General features: G+C 44.8%; 1 protein-coding gene across 6 annotated transcripts; it reads left to right on the top strand.

Moving 5' to 3' along the window:
- Nucleotides 1-17,232: 17,232 nt before the first annotated feature.
- LOC136527450 (inositol-tetrakisphosphate 1-kinase 1) lies at nt 17,233-21,269 on the top strand. Of its 6 annotated transcripts, none has more exons than XM_066520212.1 (3): nt 17,233-18,475; nt 20,362-20,476; nt 21,035-21,269. In XM_066520212.1, exon 1 carries the CDS (start codon nt 17,334-17,336, stop codon nt 18,360-18,362), a length of 1,029 nt encoding a protein of 342 aa, XP_066376309.1. In that variant the 5' UTR covers nt 17,233-17,333; the 3' UTR covers nt 18,363-18,475; nt 20,362-20,476; nt 21,035-21,269. The 6 variants fall into 6 exon arrangements, with proteins under 6 accessions (XP_066376309.1, XP_066376293.1, XP_066376301.1 ...); XM_066520196.1 differs by having other exon boundaries at nt 21,028-21,269; XM_066520204.1 differs by lacking the exon at nt 21,035-21,269 and adding an exon at nt 20,552-20,934.
- The last annotated feature ends 3,905 nt before the right edge of the window (nt 21,270-25,174 follow it).

Below are 25,174 nucleotides of genomic sequence, written 5' to 3'. Positions count from 1 at the left end.
TGGAATGTGATCGGTATCGCAGCGGATGGCCGGATGGCTCTGCTTCATGTAAAACCACCTGGTGTTCTAGTTTTTCAGTGATGTGTTGAGCGGCACAGTAAGGTACTCACCTGCCATCCTATCACGTAGCTGAAGGTACACTTTGCCAACCACCTTGGAACCACCACCGCCTCTCTTCTTTAGCCAAAACAGGTAGCGAAAGAGGTTGAAGTGGGGGAGGATTCCAAGGTATGCTTCACAAAAATGGATGAAGATAGAGTGTGTAAAATGGTATTTGGGTGGAGATTGCACAAACTGACCACCCAAAGCTCCATCAGATCCCTAAGGAATGGGTGAACAGGAAATCCCAACCCATGCCAGAAGTAATCTTCAAATACCACCACTTCGTCGGTATGAGGTGTTGGAAAGGGCTCACCGAGGGTCAGCCACCATCCGGTGGTGGCGCGGTCAGGAAGAACGCTGGTTTCCACCAATCTGTTCAGCTTCGCTTCCACCGTGCATGACGGCACCCACTCTTCATCCCACCGGGCTTTAGTTCCTGCTTTCTTCGGGCTCATCTTCTTCGATTTGGTGTTTCCCTTCTTTGGCACCATCCCTCATATTCGATTAAGGTTTGGCGGTGGAGGCTACTGAGGATGCGAATATGGGAATGCAAAAGCTTTGGAGGAAGACTAAGTGGCAAAGGTGGGAGCGCGGGGTGCGGCGGCTTTGTTATAAATGCACTTTCCCCAACCTTTTTGTATTCGAGGGTTTTTGGGAAACTGTTCCCGCAATTTGCGTTTCTCCAAATCCTTCGCAACAGAAAGGTGGGCAGTAAACATGGGCTTTTGCGCAATCGCAGCCCACGTTGCCCATTTATCGTGGCCATCAGTTGCTACTCGCCGAATAATCACCGACTTCTCTGCCATTTATTGAGGTTCAGTAACCGACAATGTACAACCATTACTCTGGTTTTTTCTCCACGGTTTGATTTATCCAATATCACCGCTTGTAACTCGGGGACTGGCTGCCTGCTCGGCTAGTTTTCTACTTTTTGACCCTGGCACCACATGACTATGTCATCTACTGTCAGGCTTGGGGACTAAGTGGGCACACTTCACCTTGCGATGAATGTGCTTTGTCTCTTTTTTGGGTCACGCTCGGGGACTGGCTGCCTTCTCGGCTGGTTTTCTACTTTCTGACCCTAGCACCACATGACTACGTCATCTACTGTCAGGCTCGGGGACTAAGTGGGCATACTTCACCTCATGGTGAATGTGTTTGCTTTGTTCTAGAAGACGCCGTGCCGCTTGAAGCTAAAGAAGAATATCTCCTTCACTTGTCATCGGACTCTAAGTGGGCACACTTCGTCCACTGCGAGGAAATTTTTGATTCTAAACTTGAGCTCCTTACACCCTTATGGCAAGATATGCTTGGGTTATGGTGCTCGATTATGGGTCACACTGCTCAACGTCAGTACATGTTGTTTGGCAACTGCTCATGACTGCTCGGCAACTCATCACAGTGGTTGGACCATGAGTGTGTAATGCTCGACTTCATTTGCACCTGCTCGGACAAGCTCAAGACGGCGTTGCACAATAGGTATAAGGTGCTCGGGGACCAGCTGTGGGGGGTATGACCCCGGATAACCACGGCAGACCACATGGGCTACGCCCGTAGGGGCGGCCTAGCCCACAAGACGAAGCCTTACGAGGCAGGGCTCTACTTGGCGCCTCTCACAAGACATCTGGAGGATATCCTGAAGATACTGCGAGATCTGTTAGGATATATATGATCCCTAGATTCTTGTAATCAGTTATTACTTTTTGGTTATCTCCTAGATCTAACTGACTTGTAACCTTGCTCCCTAGACTATATAAGGCGGGCAGGGACCCCCTCCAAGCACACGCAATATCATGTGGTAGCTAATACAAACCAACAGACCACAGGAGTAGGGTATTACATCATACTGACGACCTGAACCTATCTAACTCGTGTGTCTCTGTTGCCTTCTTGTTCTTGATCTCATGCTCCTCTGTCGATCAATCTACCTTTGTGGGATACCTCTCGGAGGACTGCCGACGATATTCTGTCAACACTCCCTCTTTTTTGTGATTGATGACAACACGACCAAAGCAAGCAAATAATAGAATTTTGAAAATTGAAAACTACCTACTTGCTAGGATGCAATGCAAGGGGATGATGCTAAAAGATACTACTTGTAAGATCTAAAAGATACTACATAAAAACTTATCTTGCCCTCGCAAAATGTCCCCATGTGGCATTATGAATTTAAGCCTTGCTTCCTACAAATTCTCCCCATTACATAAGCAATCCATAATCCAATATCCTCCCTTTCTCAAACCATTAGCACTTGTAAATTATTAATGCTTGCTTTTGGTCCTCTAAATTCTCCCCCTTTGGAATTAAACACCAAAAAGGAAGACATTAGTAGCACAAGGAAGGGTCAAACTTTGTGATCCTTTGTAAGTAGAGTGGAATAGGTCACAAAATTTGACTCTCACATTATATAGATTAAGCTCCCCCTAAATATATGCATACATATGATAGAAAGCAAGGCATATGCATATTTGGCAAATTATTGCTCAAGAGAATTTAATCTATATAATGCATGGAGAAAGCATATAAATATCAAAATGAAATCAACATGAGGATATCAGTTTAGAAATACCACATGTGGAAATCAATTTGATTTCTACCACTTGCAATAGGTGGTGGATGTTTGAAGTATGATGCTTAACTCTGGGGACTCCATTTTCCTTGCAATGAGACTACTACACTACATGATAAGCTTGAAAAGGTGTTAGTCTCAAAGCATCCAACTTGTAGATTAACCTCCCCCTAAATTTATGCACACAAGTGTGGGATACTTGTAGAAGTCATGCACTATTGATTTGAGAATCAATAATACTACTTGAAAGATGACTTCTCATGAATGTGAGAATCATTTTTGAAGATGATATTCGGGAGAAATTATCTATAATTTGGTCTTTGGCACATATTAGATAGTACAATCAAAAGACAAGCTATGTGCCGCGCTCCTAAACAATTTTAAACCATGTAGGTTTGCTCCAAGGGTTAAGAATGAAACTGAGCAAATCTACCATAAGATATGCCTAGTGTATGCATGACAAAAAATATAAGCATGTAAATGCAAACGTAGGCATAAAAAGTGACTAGATGCTATAAGATGCCAATTTGTAAGAAATATCACTTGAAGAAAGTACCAATTGAAAGTAATAACATCTAGTTACCTAACATGGGAAGGGGAATTTGGGTCCATAGTATTCACTAACCCACTTGGCAATGATTTTGTCCATCATGATGCACCCCACTGAAATGCACCCATACTTTGCCAAGTCTCCAAATTCCCCGAAGACCATTGGACTTCTCACTTCCCTTTCGGGATCCAAACCTTCTTGGTGCTCTTCATGTTGGAAATGATTTCCTTTGGCACCCAAAAGCGTTTGACCCCATTATTGGCTTGCTTGTTCACCTTGATGGCCACCACCTTATCATTTTTCTTCTTCTTCAAAAGATAAGGTGTAGAGGCCTTCTTGTCCACCTTATTGGTGTAGGTGTTGGAGAGCTTGCTTGTTTGCTTCTTCTCTTTCTTCTTTGCTCCTCCCCCATTCTTCACCTTGCACTCATAGGACTTGTGACCTTCCTTGTGGCACACGTAGCAAACTACGGTTTGTCCTTCATCAAGCTTCTTCACTCCCTTGATGGTGTTATCTTGATGAAGTTGGGCTTGCTTCGCCTTGCCTTTCACTTGAGTCAAGTCCTTGGTGAGGTGAGCTACTTCTTGCTTGAGTTGCTCATTCTCCTTTGCAACCTCTTGTGTGCATGTATCTACAACTTTCTCAACATAAGCTTGGTTGCACAAAGATGAGTCTAAACATAAATCACTACAAGAAGTAGAGACATCCTTTTTAGACATGTTAAAGATAGAGCTTTTCTTTTTAGATGCCTTGGTGGGTGTTGTACTAACGGCTTCAAGCTTAGCAACTATATTAGTTAGCTCATCACAATGTTTGCACATGGTTTCCATTTTAGCAAGCAAACTTTTATAAGCATCTTATGAGCTAGCTAACTTTTCTTTTAATCTTTCATTTTTCTTTACAAGTTGCTCATCATTGATTATGCATGCATTTGTTGTTGCACTAGCCTTAAGTTGCTCAATTTTAGTAGATAGTTCAACATTGAGATTAGCAAAGTTCTCATATTGTTCAAGCAAAGTTTTGTATGCTTCTTGTGAACTATCTAGCTTCCCTTTTAATTTTTCAAGCTTCTTTTGTTGACTAGTGCAAACTTTAGCATAATTAAGATTTTGTTGCACAATTTCATCATAAGAAGGCATTTCATCATCACTATCACTCTCACTAGAGGATGAGCTTTTGTTACCTCATGCCATAAGGCACATACGAGAAGAGCTTGATGATGAGTGCTTGCGGCCTTGCCTCTTGTGATGGTGTTCTTCTTCACTTGAAGAATCATCCCATGACTTTATTGATGTGAGGGCTTGGTTCTTGCATGCCTTCTTCTTTGTCTTGGGTGTGGGTTTGTTTGGACAAACTTCCACAAAGTGTCCCAACTCGCTGCATCCATAGCATCCTCTCTTTCTTTGCTCATTTCTTTGATTGGTGAAAATAAGATCTTGAATTTGGGTGGGCACACCCTTGACATTGAGCCTTTGGATCATCTTCTCCACCTTGTTGATAAGTTTGACTGATTCTTCATCAAGGTCGGAGGTGGAGGAAGATTGATCATCATCACTTGAATCTTCATCATCATCATTATCATCCTCATCTTCTTCTTCATCTTCACTTGAGGAGCTTGAGCTTAAGCTTGTCTCAACTTGCTTGTCCTTCATCTTCTTTTTCTCACTACATGCGAGAGCTTTGCCTTTGCTTGATGAAGAGGCTTCTTCTTGACTCATCTTGCGTGACATTTCAAATGCCACTATCTTGCCAATAACTCTCCAAACACCTAAATCAACCGCCTCAAGGTAGCAAGCCATTCTAGCTTTATAATAAGAGAAGTTAGTGCCGTCAAAGTGCAGAGGCCTAGAGGTATCCATCCCAACCACTCTAAATAGCATCGGCTCAACGGTGGTTAAGCCAAAGGTCCAAAATGAGCCAACCGGCTCTGATACCAATTGAAGTGGACAGTGACGCCTAAGAGAGGGGGGTGAATTAGGCAACTTAAAATACTAACTCTAAACTATGGCCTCCTTTTCTACCCTTAGCAAAACCTATGCAAAAGATAAACTATCTAAATGTGCAACTACGGTTTTGCTAATGTGTTGCTATCTCTACCGCAAAAGGAGTAATGTAATCAATGTAAATGCGGAAGCTAAAGAGCAAGGTAGAGATATGCAAACTCCCATCGATGACTCCGATATTTTTATCGAGGTATCGAGAAGCGCACAAGCTTCCCCCTAGTCCTCGTTGGAGCCCTTCGCAAGGAATCCCTCGCAAGGGCCAAGCTCTCGGTCAGGTAACTCCGTAGATAGCCTTGGGACTTCCCCACGCGCAAGTGGGTCTCCGACGTGCCTTCCAGCAAGCCTCTCCTGGATGCTCCCCGTCGTCTTCACTATCAAGCTTCCGGCCAAAACTCCGCGGGCCTTGTTCCCTCCGGTACACGATGGCGGCCACACCACAAACACGGTTGGTGTGATCTCACAAGACTACGAGCCCCTCCGATGTACAACAATGGTGCGCGCAAGCACCGAGTGGTAAGAGGTATGCAAACCTCACTAAACACTTGGCCTAAACCTAGAGCAAGCACATAAGCAGTGGTCTAATCAACCTAAGCACTTCGCAAAAGCACCTACCCTAATCACCTAATAAAACACTAAGCACTATGCAAGTGGAGATCACTAAAATGGTGTATCAACACCATTGGTATGTTTCCTTAGCTCCACACACCTCAAATGGCCGGTTCGGGGTCTATTTATAAGCCCCACTGAGAAAGTAGCCGTTGGGGACAAACTCCTGCTTTTTTGCTGCTGACCGGACTCTGAACAGCGTTCGGTCAGCACTGACCGAACACGTCCGGTCACGAAAACGGCTCTCTAGAACCTTACTGATGTTGATTAGACTCTGGCACATAGCGTCCTATGCAGCGTCCGGTCGCTACTGCTGACACTGCTGTTGCCGAGCCTCTTAATCGGAGCGTCCAGTGCAGAGTCCTGTGCAGCGTCCGATGCAGCGTCATGTCACCTCTATGAGCTCGTTTCTTCGCGATATTGCGTCCGGCTTAGTTCCTATCTTCGTGCTTGGACTTTGCTTGATATCTTGGGTCTTCTCTTGTGCTTCTAAGGTCTTGCTTATGGTGTTGATCATCGGATCATCACGTCGCCTTTGTCCAAGTCATGTCTTGTACCCTATTCAACTACAAAACAAACACTTGAAAATTCTTTAGTCCAATTTGGTTGTGTTGGTCATCAAACACCAAAATCCAAAGTAAATGGGACTAGGGTCCATTTTCCTTACACTCATCTCGGAAAAGCATCTGATATAGCTACGGAGGAGCTCGGACGACTTCTGGTTGATGCGGTCAAGATCATGCTTGGTGCCTAGCCGAGTACACGTAGCCATATAATTGTCGGTGAAGACTTTTTCACCTCTTCCTAGGATCCAATGAAGTCTAGGGCAAGGCTTGTAAACTAGTTCATGGCAGTTGGCGAGAGCATGATGGGAAGATAGTTTGCCATGACACTGGTGTCTCCTTCGGTGGCACGGACAGCAGTGGCATAAGCCTGTAGCCACTGAGTTGGGTTCATCCTTCCTTCATAGGGCTCGACCCTAGTGATTTTAAAACCATGAGGGCACTAAAGTGTTCGGAGCGCCCTTGTGAATGCTGGGGGCCCTTCGGGGTTGTTGGTGCCATCGTCTATGGTGTTGCTGGCGTTGAGCGGCTCGAGAGCTGAGTTTGAGTTACCGTACTCTTGCTCATACTCCTGGTGCTAGCGTACTTCTTCTTCATGGCGACCAAAATGGTGTTCGTCGATACATCGCTGTGCATCTCAGAGATTGTTGAGGTGCACTCGGACATCACGGTCGACCTCCTAGTCGTGTTGGTGGTGATGTTCAATGCAGTTGCCCCTAGCTCCGCCCTAGAGGGGTTGCCTATCATTGCGGTGCTGATCGGTGAAGCAACTTGGGCGGCGATCGGATCTTGGCGCGGCTGATTGGCGAATCAAGGTTGTGGAGTATGAAGGTCTCTGGTCCTAACGAATCTCGTTGACCTGATAGTGCGTCGCTTTAAGCATGGCAGCGTCCTTGGCGACCTCGGGTGTCTACGGGAGCCGAGTGAGCTCGTTGGTGGCCACTACCAGATTGGCGCTTGGGGTCTTATAGACATCGTGGCTGTCAACACAGACAAACTCATCGTCGAGATTCTCCTTACGAGTCAAGCTGAGCCTCGGCCATCGCAAGGGCAACCTCGTTTGCTTGGCGCTACGCATGGTTGACATTTCGGTTCTCGTGAGCAACGCGTTCCTCCTCAGTTTCGTCGTTCTGAGGGGGGCTGTCGACGCTGACGTTAAAGATTGTGCCACCACGGAAAGGAGGGAGAGGAAGTAGTTTGGTGGTGGTTTCGGTGATGGTCTCCGTAGAGCCCTGGGACTTGGAGTCCAGATTCTCCTCCAGGATGGTTTGGAGGGATGCTCCGGGGCATTGGCCAATGTGCAACATGTTAATGGTCGGCGGAGGCTGGTCGGCGATCTGGTCAGCGAGAGGATGGACATCTCCCACCTGGTCGACAAATTTGCCCCTTAGGGCATCTTGGTAAGCGGCGGCAGCGTTGGCAAACCTAAAGGGTAGGGCTGTAACCCCTAGAGTTTCCCGAGCAGCCTCCGATAGATCTAGATCGAAGGGTGGTCGACGCTGAACCAGAGTGTCCAGAGCCGATTCGGCGATGGAGAGACAATCGGCGAGCTTCAGACCATCCTGATCGATGGATGCGATCAGATCGTCATTGTTGATCTGTTTCCTCTAGTAGCGAGGAAGCGGGCGGCGAGTTGTTGATGAAGGTGACCTCGAAGGCGGTTCCAAGATTAGATCTGCAGTCACAGGTGTTGGGGTGATCGGCGCAGAATCGATCTGCACCGACTCGATGAGCTCTTTGACTCCGTCAGCGTTGATGATCCATAAGATCGATCCGACCATGAAGATCTGGTTGGGCTACGGGAAGGACAAAGAGCCTGCGGAACGTACCATCTTGTTCGATATAGAAACAACACGCACACCCCTACCTGGCGCGCCAATTGCCGATAGAATATCATCGGTAGTCCTCCAAGAGGTATTCCACGAAGGTAGATTGATCGGCAGAGAGACGTGTAATCAAGAACAAGAAGGCAACAGAGACACACGAGTTAGACAGGTTTAGGCCATCAGTATGACGTAATACCCTACTCTTATGGTCTGTTGGTTTGTATTGGCTATCGTATGATATTGCGTGAGTTTGGAGGGGGTCCCTGCCCGCCTTATATAGTTCGGGGGGCAGAGTTACAAGTCGGTTAGATCTGAGAGATAATCGGAAAGTAATAACAGATTACAGAAATCTTAGGATCATACGTATCCTAACAGATCTCGTAGTATCTTCATGATATCTTCCCGGTGTCTTGCGGGAGACGCCGAGCAGCGCCGTGCCCCGTAAGGCTTCGTCTTGTGGGCTGGGCCGCCCCTGGGGGCACAGCCCATGTGGTCTGCCGTGGGTATCCGGGGTCGCACCCCCTACAGGTACCTAGAGAGATTCTTTTCTGGTGAATGGTGTTGTGTTCAAGAAGACATTTTCATATGCTGGATTTGAGCAGCAACCAAAGAAGTTCCTGAATCCGAAGATTCTTTTGTTAACATTGAACTATAATTGAAATCTGAGAAGGAAAATGCAGAGATCAGGTATCTGTATCAATTCACTCAAGCCCCACCTGCTACAGAACAGAATGTGTGCTCCATTCTTTACTTATGTTGCTTTATATGCTTTTCAATGTTTGCTCATATTGGCTCCATGTTTCCAACATACCTGTAGATTATCTGACCCTCTACAATACCAATCAATTGTTGATGCTGAATGTACATTATTTATGATAAACTGGATAAATGTGTGAAACAGAGTGTTTTTAGTATTTTTGTTAGGTATATTATATCTCTTACAAAAGCGTATGGTTTACCATAAAATTCTATACACACTACATGGACACAGGTGCGGGTGTCTGTGTTAGGGTCAGGCTCGGGTGTCCAATTTAGCAGATCTTTTGGGGATACGCCATGATGCCAAATACCAATTGGAATCTAAAATGGGTGTGGGCGTTTAACATAGCTGAATAATTAGGACATGGGTGTTTGGATAACACCAAAACGACCCTGATGATTCTTGCCGTCTACCTTGAAAAATATGGAACATGTACTGTCCTGTGTGATACTTGGAATTCCAAAGCAAGTGGAAGAACCACAGGCACCTCCTACTCCACAACACCCTCTTTCTCCCATGGGAGAAGCCTGTTCAAGAATGGACCTAACTGCCATCCATCAAATCCTATTTACAGCACATTACAGAGATGATGAAGGGAACAATGAGGTAAAATAATTGAGTGCATTCTGGTTCCAATCTTTCTGTTTTGTAGGATATGTGAAACCGGCATCATTCTCCATTCTGCAGCTATGTTTTCAAGAATGGACACAGCAGATGAGGGATATGTTGGATGCAAGGAAACGTGGCAATTCTGCCTTCAAAGACAAAGATTTTAAGGCAACAATCGATTGTTACAGCCAGGTGGGCATGCATTTCTTGTTCATGAGGCTAAGGGTGGCGCGGCGGGGGCGGGGCTGGACCACGATGTGTTGGGGCTGATCGTGTTCAAGGCCGACGTGTCGGACCCTGATGGCCACCTCGAGGCGTGGAGCGAGGACGACGAGCGGCCCTGTGCCTGGGACAGCGGGTAGCGGGCGGCGCGGCGGGGGCGGGACAACCCAAAGGTAACCTCCTGTCTGTTGATGCATCTAATGTTGCAACGGATCTTATTGTTGAATCTGTGTTTGAGCTCACTATTCATCATCTGAAGAAAATTCGAGCAATGCTTGATTTGCACTTGCATCGCAGACTGTAGTAGCTAAGCGATGTGTGGTGGCATTCATGGATGATCACTATCCTTTACGGACTGTATTTTTCTCCTGAATAAGGTACCAACCATTATTCCCGAGATCTCCACTTGCCTTTGCTTTTGATTTAAGTTCAGTTTACCAATTGTAGGTTGTAGCCAGACACTTTTCATTCAGTTATGTTTAAAGCTCTAATCTGAACGGTGTCTCGTAACATTGTTAGTTAGTATAAAAACAGGTGGGTTGTATGAGTGACGCTATTAGTTTGCTGCTTGTTAGCATCCAACCCCGCTCCTTGGACACCCTTCTCAAACATCATCGTCCCTATTGCACGGTTTAGCAAATTTTCTTTATTGGCGTACGAAAGAAATAGATATCGAAGATTTCTTTTTATCGACATAAAACATTATCTTAGCCGCATCACGGAAAGGATATCAGAGATTTCTTCCTGTCGATGTAAAATATTATCTTAGTTGAATCACAGAAAAGTTTATACAATCGAGTTAGTGAGCCTGCGACGCCGCGCTCTATGTTAATTTCATGAACTTTGCCTGTTGAATTAAATGTCACTATAACTTCGATATTTAATTTCACAGTATTGTTATCTTATAATGCGATCCATGTGTTTTTAGTATAAAAGTTTAATTGTCCAGTAGTAACGCACGGGCACGAACCTAGTATTAAATATAGACTAAAAAATAACTAATTACATAGTTTGTGACTAATTTGCGAGACAAATTTTTTAAGCTTAACTAGTCCATGATTTGATAATGTGGTGCTACAATAACACATGTGTTAATGATGGGTTAATTGGACTTAATAAATTTATCTCGCGGATTACCGACAGATTCTGTAATTTATTTATTTTATTAATATACGCAGGATTTGAACAAGGCTAACTGAACTTACTGAACGATCGATGCACTGTATAGCTAGCGGTACTCAGAAGTCACTGTACCATTTCGGCTTTTTGTGTGGCTGCATGTTTCTTGGTTCGATCCATAAATCACTAGTACTAGTAGACTGTAGATGTTTGTAACTTTGTACTTCTAGTATAAATAATTTTGCCGATGCACCTAGTATCATGTCATGTGTTTGATGGTTTTATCAATTTGACCTCATGGGTGCACCTGGGTATTGGTGCTCGAGCGAACTAATTAAGCAGGTTGGGTTGTGTGAGCAGCTCTGCATCTGATCCTGTTCATCTCCCGGCAACAGAGGAAGCAGGCGAACGAGCAAGGCCGCGGCCCAAGAGTCTCCAAGCCTAGCCGGCCCAGAGAATTGAGAAACTGGGCCATGTAATGTGAGTTCCTGAGTAAGGCCTTGTTTAGATGCGCATATATTCATCTCAATCCACATGTGTTGAAGTGGATTGGAGTGAAATTAAACTAAATTTCATTCCATTTCACTCCAACACATGTGGATTGAGGTGGATATACATACATCCAAACAAGGTCTAAGGGAGAGAGAGATCCCCTAAAAAAAAGAGTAAGGGAGAGAGAGACGTTCATCAGAGAATTGTATACTGAAACCTCCTCCTACTTCCTTCCCCTTGTCTGCTTCTTCTTCCCACGCCATAGCTAACATATTGTGTGCATCTACCCTGCAGAGTGCGAGCACGGCAAGGGCAACTATACCACTCTATCAGTCGCAGTCCGCACGTGCAGCGGGGTGAATGGCTCCTGCATCATTTTCCCTAGGGGTGGGCAAAATACTCGATACCTAATCCCCGAACCTGAATTATCCGAACCTGAACATAATTTCATATAGTAATTGTAAAAACCTGAATTTAATTCGGGTAATGTTCCCCGGTTCCGAATTACCTGAAATATTTCAAATCTTTGCTCTTCTATTCCTAATATGAAGACATCAAATGCAACTAGAATTCTTTCAAAATTGTTGATTTTGTCAACTTCAGGTATATCGGAACCCGAACCCGAATTAGCGGGTACTCAAAATTTCGGGTAATATTTTTTGACCAAATCGGGTACCAATTTCTAATACCCCTCCCAATTACCCGACCCGAATCTTTTGGGCCCGAACGCCCACCCCTAAATTTTCATGCACCAAATTTCTGGGAGCAGCTGCTCGCTCGGTTCCTAAATAATATACGTGTGATTCCTGAATAAAATACCAGAGAAAATAAAATTTTATAAACTTTGATCAATAAACATTTAAACAATAAATAAGTTTAGGATATATTCTATATGAACAGGTCTATATTCAGAGTGTTTCTGAGATAGTAATAATTTTAGTGAATGATAATGTATACTAGTAGTTAGAGAAATTAATCTTAAAATCTAGAGTATTCTATATGACCTTTTTTTGGTTAAATATGCTTATTATTCAAGGACGAAAAGAATACGTAGGATGCTATACCGATCACGTAGCTCTGCCATATGTGCCTAGTCTAATTGCATTGTAAACAGGATAAGATAATTTATGACCTGTTTGGACGACACGGTTTTCAAAAATTATAGTATTATCACAAAACTATGGTTTTACAACACAAAGAGACACATACCTGTTCTTTAGAGATAAAAAAGGCCATGAGTGGAGTTTCTGAAACTCTAAAATGACTACAGTTTTGACAAACACGTGGTTTTGATTTTTGAGACTACAAGATTTATTGTACCAAACACCTGATAGCTTTTCAAAACCAAAGTATTTTTATAAAACTATAGTATTTCTCCAACACTTGAAAAATACTTTGCACCCAAACAGGGCCTTAACCATTTATGGCCTATTTGGAACACATATGAATTGTACATGAATTTCATATGAATCAATTCAATTTCACACAGCTGGAAAAAATACAGGAACAAGGATTTTCTCTTTTTTTTCGTGTTCAATCAGGCCCAAAGGAGCCTCCACTTAGAATTCCACGTACTATTCATTTTTTTTAGAGCGTACTATTCATGGTAGTAGACTGTTCTCCTACATGGTTCTGGAGAGCCCATGGGCTTGGATCCTCCTCAACTCTGTTCCTTTCAACGCGGCCCGTACATATGAAGAAGCATGCCCTTTCCAAATCGAAGCATGCCCTTTCCAAATCTCTGAAAAGTGGAAAACATAGTCGAATGAAGAAAGCGTCTTTTCTTCCTAGGGACAAGTAATTCATGCAGCATATATGTGTGATCGAAGGATAAAATCAAATTGACCTGCATTCTTAATTATAAACTAAAAATCACACATATGCTCACAAGATATACACTAAATTGCAAAGGAATATATCATATATGCAGTCCATGAGAAGGGCTGGGGAAATAAAAGGCATCATCAACCACTAGTGGTCTATACATGCAAGTCGCTAGAATAACAGCATCAGAAATAATGAAGCAACAGATTGGAAAGCACTAGCACGAGCAAGCACTGGTTGCCGAGCGTAGTAGGGCAGCCGCCAACGACGAAGAATCCGGCTTCATCGACCAACTTGTTCAAGATTCGATTCCCAAACAACTTGCAGGTTCTATCATCGTCGCCATCATCTGCGTACTCTCTTTCATCCAAAAAAAAACTCCAATTCTAATAAATTTTGACTCGGAATGTTTACTATATTTACACAAAAATATCAATATCTATAATACTAAATAAATATACTAGAGTCATAAATATTGAATACTATATTTTTTATAATTTTGACTAAATTTCAGATTGTTTTTGACCGATGACAGCACTATCAAAAATATCCTTTTCAAGAAGAACGCCACTTTTCTTTATTATCTCATCCCCAATCTATTCACAGCCGCACCCGCACATACAAGTCATCAGAATATATATATTTTTGGTTAATGCTCTATTATCTTAATAAAAAGCATAGCTGTATTATACGACGTATAATAAATTTTCCCATGGTATCACGAGGACAGTGATGGCAGCAGTCGCGCCTTCACCAGATGCGGCTGCTTTTCCAGGCTAGAATCTGATTCTCTTGCTGTGAGCCTGTGACCGTGAACGATTCTTTGATGTGGCCTGTGTGACTCTGTCAACGATTCTGAAAGGGAGGCTGGAGATTCCATGGGGGCCCTGGTGGGCAGGCCTGGCTGGCTGGGCCCATCGGCGTATAGCACGTGCGGGTACCGACATGGCACGTGGCGCTGTATCACTTGCTGCGTGGCGGCCGTTCTGTTGCTCGATCACCATCTGGACGGCCATGGCACCCCGCCCGATATACCCATATGCAACGCGCACGAGCCCACGTGACACCACACCAGCGATATCAGCCGCCGTCGGTTCCGATTCCGGCTCTCCGCGCAGGCACAGTGGAGGCGCAGAGCATGGGAGAGCCGATGCCAGCGTCGCGCAGCCGCGCAGGCATAGTAGATTCGTGCTCCGTTGATTCTTGACACCAGAGCGCCTCTTAGGCCTTCTGCAGTGTGGTCAGAGAGTGATGCCCAAAAGAGGAGAGAGAGTGTTTGGGCATCACTCCCAACACTGCAACAAGTGGTGCTTGTTTTGATTGGGGCCAGAAAAGTTGGAAGCGGTGAATCTTCATTCACCCGGTGCCAAAACATAAACAATAATTGTTCACTGTAGCGCTGTCAGAAAGGGGAATTTTCCATCGCGCGAACGAAGAAGGCAACGAGAGTATTTTATTGGAACTGGGTCCCAACCGTAGCAGACGGCATCGCTCCCAAAAATTTTCCACACTACAGCTGAGTGGGCAGCGGTGCCTATTACTGTACAACGGGCCCATTTATTTTGGGGCACCGCTCCCACACTACAGACGGCCTTATAATCACAGATCACAAAGCTCCTCAACACCACTAAATCATCTAGGCTATACCGATCCACAATAGTAAATAAGCACAAACTCTCCCTGGATCTAAACAAGCCTAATAACGAAGGTGGATGCATACTTACAACTCCCTATAGACTAATGAAGTCCTTAATCTTGCAATTAGCAGACCCAAATCACTCCACCATGCTTGAACTCCCCTTGCTCTCCATACAGTATTCTGAATGGCAAGAGAGCCTCCATGGCTGAGATAGAGGGGTCTAAATACCCACCGCTCCAAGAACTAATTGTTTGAACTCCACTCGCTGGAATCGGGATCAACGAATGATCCGGTCACCCTTTGAACATGGCACTGGATTTGGACTAATCTGGTGTCCTTTCTAACGGCTAGTTTCCCACTAGCCTTTATTATGTACGACAAAATAACACATAGTCCGATACCAGGCAGTGGACTAATTCGGTGGCCAAAATACCTCTTTGAACAACACTAGACGCTCCGATGATAAGCATCCTATCAATCTGGTGGTCCCTTATCCTCTATGCATAGCAAACCCTAGGAGGGTCTCTGTAGCGCATAGTCTGATGGTCTTTCTGCCAGGGCACCAAACTAATCCAGTGCTACCAATAAGCCCTTGTTCACATCCATTTCAACCATCTTTGTGAATAGGGTTACTTCCACTTTGATCTTTGGGCTTCCTCTGAGCTATAAGTTTAACAAGTATACACCACACATACTCACTAGACTCACCTAGGTCAAACTACTAGCTCAAACCACCCTTTATAGCATGACCAAAGTTAAAACAACGTCCTAAACTACTCTAGGTGTTCTTCAACACCCATTGATACTTAGAACTAGTTTGTCCTTAACCATGTCAATATCGTGTGGAAACCAAAACGAATTCCATCATATAGGGGGCATGAAAACCATTGATTGCCCATTAATCAATCATCATTGTGACCTTTCTTATAATGTCTCTGCAAAACACACATTAGTCATAATGACTACATCGTCGTCAAACCGAGTCAGGGGCTAGATGTTTTTACTATCTTATACCTTTGCCTTCAATTCTTTGCATAGGTATTTGCTTCGAACTCCTTGCAACTCCATGTTGAGCACTTGCATCATTTGGTCCTCTCGATCTACGCCATCTCCATGTCTTGCTCGACCTTGTCTCGTGGACTAACCTATCTCAATAATCTCATCTTATTAGCTGCAGTTTTAGTTTTATTTTCTATTTTTTATCTGCTGTGTCCTATGAGATATCCTCATCTAATTTTTATCTCCTCTTTGTAGTGTCCTGCGAGATTTCACCTGTGTTTGAATTTTACTTTTCAATTTTGTATCTCCTATAATTCATTGATAATATACTTCCATCATTTATTTTTCTATTTTACCCTCTCTTTTTTTTTATCCTATATATCATTGTGTACCCTGAGACATAGCACCCAATAGAATGCCGATGAAGATAAAAAATGGTATCACTTCCGCATCATTTCGCGTTATCACTTATATCAACCAATGTGTAGTTCCATGTCTTTTTTTTAACCTCGTCATGTGAAGTTTAGATTCATAAAACATATAAATGGTCCATTCTAAGGTTGTTAGGTGTCCAAACCACCGGCACCTCTAGCAATTAACTATAAAATTCGAGATAAATGATAGGATCAATATTCCTTCGACTTGGTAAGGTCATCGTACAGTAAGAATTTAGGATACTAACAACTTTACGTGGTACTAACCCAGTGGGACGTGCGTGCTGAATTGTGCTGTGACCATATGCCACATAAAGTAGTTTTTGTAAGACTTTTTGGCATAATTTGAACTATTAAAATAGTATATGGACTATTTGTATTATAATTTGAGCAAACTTCAAACTTAATTCTTGAACTTAGAACTTATATTATATTATTTAGTACCAAGATACTGAGCATATTTTTATAATCATTTGCCAAATTGTTAAATGGGGTTTATTGAATTACATGTAACTTTTTTACGAGACATATCCTTAGATAAAATATTAGGTCCGCCGCTAGCGGGACATAGATGTGCATATAGTAGTGAGGTCATCCACAAATAATAGGTGGCGTACTCCATCTCTCAGCTACTGTCCTACGTGTTCTTATGCTTATGTACCAATCAAACAGAAAAAAAGTGTTGATTTCTAACAGTTTTTGTAATTTTCCCATCATCAAATCCCACATCCTATGAAGTGAGGACAGTAGTCCGTTCGTATTAGAGTATTGTTCACCGGACCGGACTGGGATCAGGTGAACCCGGTCCACAGGGTAGGGTGCAGCAATGCGAAAGCCGAAAAGCGAATGGCGAGGGTTGCTTATAAAAGACAAGGCATCACATCCGTGTCGCACCTTTGGCTTTTCTGGCTTTTATATAATCCTTCGTTCTCACCTTGGCATTTATCCATCACCGCGTAATTTTCCATCAAATTTCAATCTCCATCCATCGATCCCTCCCGAACCCGACCCGATCGATGGCCTCCGACGCCGCCGCCGAGCCCTCCTCCGGCGTCACCCACCCCCCTCGCTACGCCATCGGTTACGCGCTCGCGCCGAAGAAGCAGCAGAGCTTCATCCAGCCGTCGCTGGTGTCCCAGGCGGCGGCGCGGGGCATGGACCTCGTCCCCGTGGATGCGTCGCGGCCCCTGGCGGAGCAAGGCCCCTTCCACCTCCTCATCCACAAGCTCTACGGGGACGACTGGCGCGCCCAGCTCGTGGCCTTCTCCGCGCGCCACCCGGCCGTCCCCGTCGTCGACCCGCCCCACGCCATTGACCGCCTCCACAACCGCATCTCCATGCTCCAGGTCGTCTCCGAGCTCGACCACGCCGCCGACCAGGACGGCACCTTCGGCATCCCCAGCCAGGTCGTCGTCTACGACGCCGCCGCGCTCGCCGACTCCGGGCTCCTTGCCGCGCTCCGCTTCCCGCTCATCGCCAAGCCCCTCGTCGCCGACGGCACCGCCAAGTCGCACAAGATGTCGCTCGTCTACCACCGCGAGGGCCTCGCCAAGCTCCGCCCGCCGCTCGTGCTCCAGGAGTTCGTCAACCACGGCGGCGTCATCTTCAAGGTCTACGTCGTCGGCGGCCACGTCACTTGCGTCAAGCGCCGCAGCCTGCCCGACGTGTCCCCCGAGGACGACGCATCCGCTCAGGGATCCGTCTCCTTCTCCCAGGTCTCCAACCTCCCCACTGAGCGCACGGCTGAGGAGTACTACGGCGAAAAGAGTCTCGAGGACGCCGTCATGCCGCCCGCCGCATTCATCAACCAGATCGCCGGCGGCCTCCGCCGCGCGCTGGGCCTGCAACTCTTCAACTTCGACATGATCCGGGACGTCCGCGCCGGCGACCGCTATCTCGTCATTGACATCAACTACTTCCCGGGCTACGCCAAGATGCCAGGATACGAGACTGTCCTCACCGATTTCTTCTGGGAGATGGTCCAGAAGGACGGCCTGGACAACCAACAGGAGGAGAAAGGGGCCAACCATGTTACCGTGAAATAAGACGATGGCACTGGATATCTGGCGAATGCTGCTGGTTCTGGATGCAGAATTCGATAGAGGGGATTTTAGTTGGATTTCAACCGGCAGCATGCGGAGGACCTGCGCCCTGCTGTGTAAATCCTTTCTCCTAACTCTTTCCATACCAGTTATTTAGGTATCTTTCTGTTTTCCTGGGTAAGTCGCTTCATCTAGTTTAGACCGTCTGGAACAAAAGAGAGGGACATAACTCAAACCGGAACTAGAATGGAAAATGAGCTCTCTATCTGCAATCCTTTTGTTCTTGAGCAATGGATGAATGGCAAATGCCATATCCCTTCATGCAACTCATTGAATTCAGGTAGCTTCTGTTATGGAATCCAATCGGCTCGTTCTTTTTTCTGTGCTTAAGTAGTAATCATAAACATCTGTGTTTAGTTTGAAGCAAGAACCTAGAGAAATGCATCAGTATCATCCACTGAGCAAATGTTGCCCCCAACAGTGCTTATCTCAATCCTAGTGGCACTGCAGTGGTGATTATGTTCTCAGTATACAGTGGCTATCACAATGAATTGTTGTGTCATCGAACGGAATGGGTGATAGTTGATGCATTCATCTTATTTGCATGTGAAGTAAAAGCTCTTTGTTAAGACACCTCGGATTTATCATTGCCCACAAGGTTGAACATGTTCCACGAGAATTACTGCCACTTGTTTGAGTATTTGTTGATTGAATTGATTGTAAACCAGAGAGAATATCATATCCATTCACAACAGAGTGCACTTGTGCTTGTGCCACTTGTTTGAATGTTTACCTTCATTGGAATCTTGACCAATCAGCATGGGCCGTTACTTGCTATCTCGCCAAAAGTTGTGTAACGACAAGTGTGTTGGTATTTGGTAGTCCATAATGCAAACTGTTTTATTTACCTTGGATCCTTCTTATCCCTTTTCATTGAACGAACCAAGTTCACCTATACGAGAGTGAGGAATAGAAATCCTACAATCAAATTCCCACTTTTGATGTCCCGTTTGACAATTCTGCTGTGAGATGGGGAGTTATAGTAGTCAGCTGGTTCTCTGTCTTCATGAGGAACTTTAAAGCAATACTTTGAAGAGGCTACCGATACAAAGATAGAAGGATGTCCATACAGTGGAAAATACATCAAGAATGTCAAAACAAAGGAAAGATGATTATCTTATAGGAAGACTTCTTTCAATGAATACTCCAAAGCATATTCTCTTGATTTCTTTTCTAAGTAGTATCTTCTTTATACCGTGCCTACAGGGTGTCATTTATTTGATGGAATCGTCCGGCCAGAAACGGGCATCTTCTGTCGTAGAGGCCTCGTCGAGTGCTCCCACTCCGCCAAAAAAGGAATATGATATAAAAATTGGAATCTTGGCCAATCAGCATGGGCTGTTACTTGCTATCTCGCCAAAAGTTTGTAACGACAAGTGTGTTGGTACTAGGCAGTCCATAATGCAAACTGTTTTAAGTTAGTGTGCTCCCATTTTGTCTTGTCCGTGTTTTGTTCGACATAAGCTGATTGATATGCACGATTACATGTCATTCCTTTATATTCGGGCAAACTTCATGTTTTTATGGGGTGATTGAAGTTGGACAGCTTTCTTTGTTTCTTTTTTCAAGGGAGAATAGTTAGGAAGGATTTTTCAGTTATATTATGCCAATCACCAACAATAAGTTCCATTCAGTTCCTTAATCCATCGCAGTTGTAGAAGTAACAAAATAAATATTTTTCCTTACCAGCTTGCAAGGGTAATAATAGTAGGCATTGAGGATCCTGTGCTTCTTCCTTTCTTGGAACGTGGGTATAACACTTGAAATTCATTGAGTTTTTTTGGATTGTGGAAAGGGATTCAGGAATTGTCATCCAGTATGATATTAGCTGCTACAGCATAACATTAAAATTCATTCCTGTAATTTACAGATTATAGTTTGTAGTCGAAATGTTTGTTTTCTTGCAATGTTTGTGCACTTGATTGATTATAAAATGATGTAGGTAAATTCCATATTCCGTTTTTGGAGTCTTGAATGAATAGTGGAGATGGCCTTGATTGTATGTTACTGCAACTGTTTGAAACAAATTCAACTCATGAACATATCTAACTAAGCAGGTTAGTACCCTGATCCACTGCCTTAAAACTTGAGCCTTACATTTGTTGAATGAATGCTTATGTGTGAAGTTTCAGTTCTGCTTCAGTTTTGGCAATCTGCAAAAGGTGTTTGGGGTCAATCCTTGTTGCAAATTGGGATAGGATCCTCCCTTTAATTCAAGCCTGTATTGTATTTCCTTGGCAGTCATTGTAGTTGGACATCGGGTCTTGATTTATAGGACCGAAAGCAATGTCTCAGTGCATTTTTTTTCTGGTGTTTTAGTTTTAGCTGAGTTTCGGAAGTGAGTGAGTCTAGGCTGACGATTTAGTCTGTAATTCTGTGGTTTCAGGTGGTCTGAAACCAAATTTTTAGCTATTATGAACTTATCTCAGATTGGTTCTTATCATGTTTCAGAAGCATATGCCATGTTAGAATGTTGGGCGTTTGATTGGTTCCGCTGAGGATCTGTACAATGCTTTCGGCGCATAATTTTCTTTTTATCTTCTTTTTCGTTTTTTCTGGACCTTTATTTTTTCATTTTGGTTGTCTGGATCTGATTCTTTTCCTCCAGAGTTCAGAGCCGTTGCATCTCCTACCAGGCTGCACCCGCAAGGTGATCACCAGATTGTTCAGTGACTGATTCTTCCCAGATTGTGAATTGAGGCCCCCACGATTTAATAGATGACATGAACACATGTGCATGTTAGGAGTGTGAATTGTCAAAGCATCTTGTGTAAACTGATGGCACATTATTTGGCAAGTTATGACTGCGCCTGCGCTGTGCAATGGCCAATGGATTGTTGGACAACATAAGCATGAATCTGGATGACTGGATCGAGGCCCACGGCACTGAGCTCCATTTTGTGCTCGGAGCCTCGGACGACCATCAATGCATGCTCAGAGTTGGGAAATACTGACACAAGGAGGGTCACCTGCACCTGGTCCACAAGGAGGACCTGTGCGTACGAGTAAGGCCACAAGGAGCTCCCAGCTCTGTACGGGACCGGACCTGCGCACCAAATGTCCCGGCCCATTCTACATTTTCTTATCGGAAAAAGTCTTTTTTATCATCTGGTGTCGCTGAGAATGCAAGGACTCCACCAGACTCTCGAAGAGTCCGTTCCCCAAGAGAGAGGCGACGCGCTGGTGATTTCTCTACTCCCCGCCGGATTCACCGCTTCTCCTCGCCGTTGGTGGCCTTTTTATTGCCGATGTGCCAGGGGAACGGCGAATCCGGTGAGTGATGTACGTATCCTCTTTTAATAGAGTACTTTTACCTAGAATAAGGTTATATTTTTTACCGGTGCAGATATTGTCGATAAGCTTTTGTCCCTTCCAGAGTTTCTCTACTATTGCCTGTGTTCATGGTGAGCGAGTCCTGGTGCTGTCTAAGGTGCATGTGGTGATCTTTTGCGGGGGTCTCAACATCGATGGTTATGTCATCGATTTTATCTTCTGCACTGGTGCTCAGTTTCCCAGTGATTTTCTTGGTGCTGTTGGTGCCCATGGTGCCAACGATAGTGCTGGACCTGTAATCCAGAATACGGCAATGAATATATGGAGAAATTTTGGAAGGAATGTCTACCAACTCATACAGAAACCGAGTTGGGTTTGGATCCCACCTTCTCTGATGGTTTTGCTTCCCTTCGGGTTGTATCTTTCTCCGGTGAGCCAGGGCTGCTGGCGGTTTTTGAGGCGCCAGATTCCTTGTTTTACCGGTGATGTGATGGCCGGCGGCCATATTCTTCAGCCAGGACGTTCAACGAGCTTACAACATGTCGATGCACTCGATATGCATCTCATGGTGGCATCGAAAAATTGTGAAGAGCTTTCGTCCGGAAGGGAGTCAACTTCAAGCTGCAGATTGCTTCGATCACCGACGACGAGGTTGAAAGGATCAAGATGCCCAAGAGAGGGGTGAATTGGGCTAATTCTAAAATTCTTTACAATAATTAAACCCTACATTTATCCCACTTCACCGCCTAGAAAATGATTCTAATGATCTGCCGCATAAAAGTTTATCACCTTAAGTTTCAATCCTACTCTAGCATGACAATTCTAAGAATGTAAAGACAAGAATTGAATTGCTCAAAAGTAAATGCTCAAAGTAAAGAGAGGAGAAGGAACACGGCGATGTTTTGCCAAGGTATCAGAGAGTCGTCACTCCCCACTAGTCCTCGTTAGAGCACCCGTGCAAGGGTGTAGCTCCCCCTTGATCCGCGCAAGGATCAAGTGCTCTCTACGGGTTGATTCTTCGACACTCCATCGCGGTGAATCACCCACAACCGCTCACTACTTGAGTTGGGTCATCCACAAGCTCTGCCGGATGATCACCAAACTTCCAATCACCAACAAGCCATCTGGGTGATGGCGATCACCAAGAGTAATAAGCAAGAACTCTCACTTGACCACAACAAGTCTAATGAGAAGGGTGGATGCACACTTGCTACTCTCTTTTCACTAATAAGGCCTTAATCTTGGATTCTCAAATCTCAATCACCTCACTAGGCTCTTGCTCTCATTGGCACTCTCTTGAATGAATAGAGGAAGTATTTATACCCTCTCATTCAAAACAAACCGTTATGTGCTTGAGTCAGCATTCTGTGGGGTGACCGGACGCTCTGATCAGTTCTCCCCGCCGCAGAGCCGTTATGTTGTGACCGGACTCTCACTAGCGTCCGGTCAGCACTGACCGGACGTGTTCGATCATGAAAATTGCTCTCTAGAACCCTACCGATGTTGACCGGACGCTGGAGCCCAGAGTCCGGTCACTTCGCTGTTCAACGTCCGGTCAGTAACCGGAACCTGACCAGCGTCCGGTCAGCACTGACCGGACGCATCCGATCAGGATTCTCCCTCTCTGAAACCTTACCGGAGTTGACTGGACTCTGGCACCTAGCATCCGGTCACTTTTCACTCAGCGTCCGGTCGCATCTAGACGACTTCACTTGATCAAATGAACTGACCGGACTCTACTGCCAGCGTTCGGTCGCACCGGAACCAGCGTATGGTCAACATTTGACCCTCCATTCACTTCCAACTTGAAATCATATGTGAATGAAGTTTGCTCCAATTAATCTTAGGGCTACTTAGGAGCTACCTAGTGCTAGATTTGACAAGTGTGCACCACACCTAACCCACTAGACTCACCTAGGTCAAGCTACTAGTTCATACCCCCCCTTAATAGTATGGCCAAAGGAAAATAAAGTCCTAAACTACTCTAAGTGTCTCTTCAACACCAAACAACACTTAGAACTAGTCCATCCTTAACCTTGTCGTCCATCCTTTAAAAACCAAAACGATTTTCATCGTAGGGGCATGACAACCATGATTGCCCAATCAATTCCCATTACCATGACCTAACTTAATTGCCTCTGCAAAACATACGTTAGTCATAGTAATCTCGTATTGTCATTAATCACCGAAACCTAACTAGGGGCCTAGATGCTTTTAATCTCCCCCTTTTTGGTGATTGATGACAATACAACCTCGAGTATGTAAAAGAGATGAGGTTTTCAACATGCTTGGTTCATATAAGCTTTTGACAATGAGAACAAAAGAGTTAGGCAAGCTTATTTGACCCAAGCCAACATGATGTACTCAATAGATATGAAATAAGCATGAGTACAAGAAATAAAACTCATTTGCATCGGAGTAAAACGTGAAAGCAATGCAAATGAGCATAACCAAGTGACATGACATATTTAAAGATCAAAGTAGAGAGCACACATATCACATATCACATAAATATCACTATCACATAAATATCACGATCACACGTATGTAGTTCAATGCATGAAAGTAAACATGAATGCATAATAATATATCACACATAAAAAGCCAAATGTAATAAATAAGCTCCCCTAGATATAACGCTCTCCCTATGTCTATCATACTCGGTCCCTCTCCCCCTTTGGCGTCAAGCACCAAAACCTAAGGGTCTGTCGGCAGGGTAGCATCGGACGAGTCGGGCGCTGAGGTGCGATGAGCGATCTGGAACTGGGTAGCATCATCCTCTAATCTAGAGCTATGAGCTGTCTGACCCTTTGTCACTGGAAGTGACGCTGAAGCGGTCGGGGTCTGCTCTGGAACTAGTGCAACCTGTGACTCTGCAAGTATGACTATAGCAGGTGGCTCTGATAATGCAACTGATGATGGAAGCGTCTCTGTAGTCCTAGTAACTGGAGCAATGGTGGAAGGTCTAGGGACACGTAGCTCTGGCAGTGTAGGCTGCCCTGTTAACTCACTAAAAGTAGCACCAAGGCTCCTAGAAACTGGGGTGTCAGCCACAAGCAACGAGGAACTCTGTGCAGGCATGAAGTCCGTATGTAGTGGTGTGAAGGAAAACCCTGGGCTGGCACTAGCGAGCAAACCACTGGGACACCTACTCTGTAGGTGAAGCGAACATGGTAGCTAGCTGTCCCTGACTCTGAAGCCCATTGGGCTGAAAACCTAGAGTCACTGTAGTGGTGGCGGGCTGGTTGAGCTGAGGTGTAAGCTGTGGCGGTGGAGCTCCAATGGCAGTAACAACATGCTGCATGAAACCAAGTAACTGCTGCTGAATGAGGAGCTACTGTTGCTGCATGGCCTACTGCTATTGCTGGATAGCCTACTACTGTCGCTAGAACTCATCCTATCTGGCCTGAACCTATGCAAGGGAAGCTGCTGTCTCCTGGGCCTGGCGAGCCTGATCCCGCCTCATCAGCTCAAGAATAGCA

Source organism: Miscanthus floridulus, chromosome 2, assembly GCF_019320115.1.
Source record: "Miscanthus floridulus cultivar M001 chromosome 2, ASM1932011v1, whole genome shotgun sequence".
Taxonomy (NCBI): domain Eukaryota; kingdom Viridiplantae; phylum Streptophyta; class Magnoliopsida; order Poales; family Poaceae; genus Miscanthus; species Miscanthus floridulus.
The sequence above is the reverse complement of the archived record's forward strand: the minus strand, read 5'-3'. Positions and strand labels throughout refer to the sequence as shown.

Excerpts from the sequence above, each read along its gene's own strand:
- LOC136527450 (XM_066520223.1), top strand. The coding sequence starts at position 17,334 with ATGGCCTCCGACGCCGCCGCCGAGCCCTCCTCCGGCGTCACCCACCCC.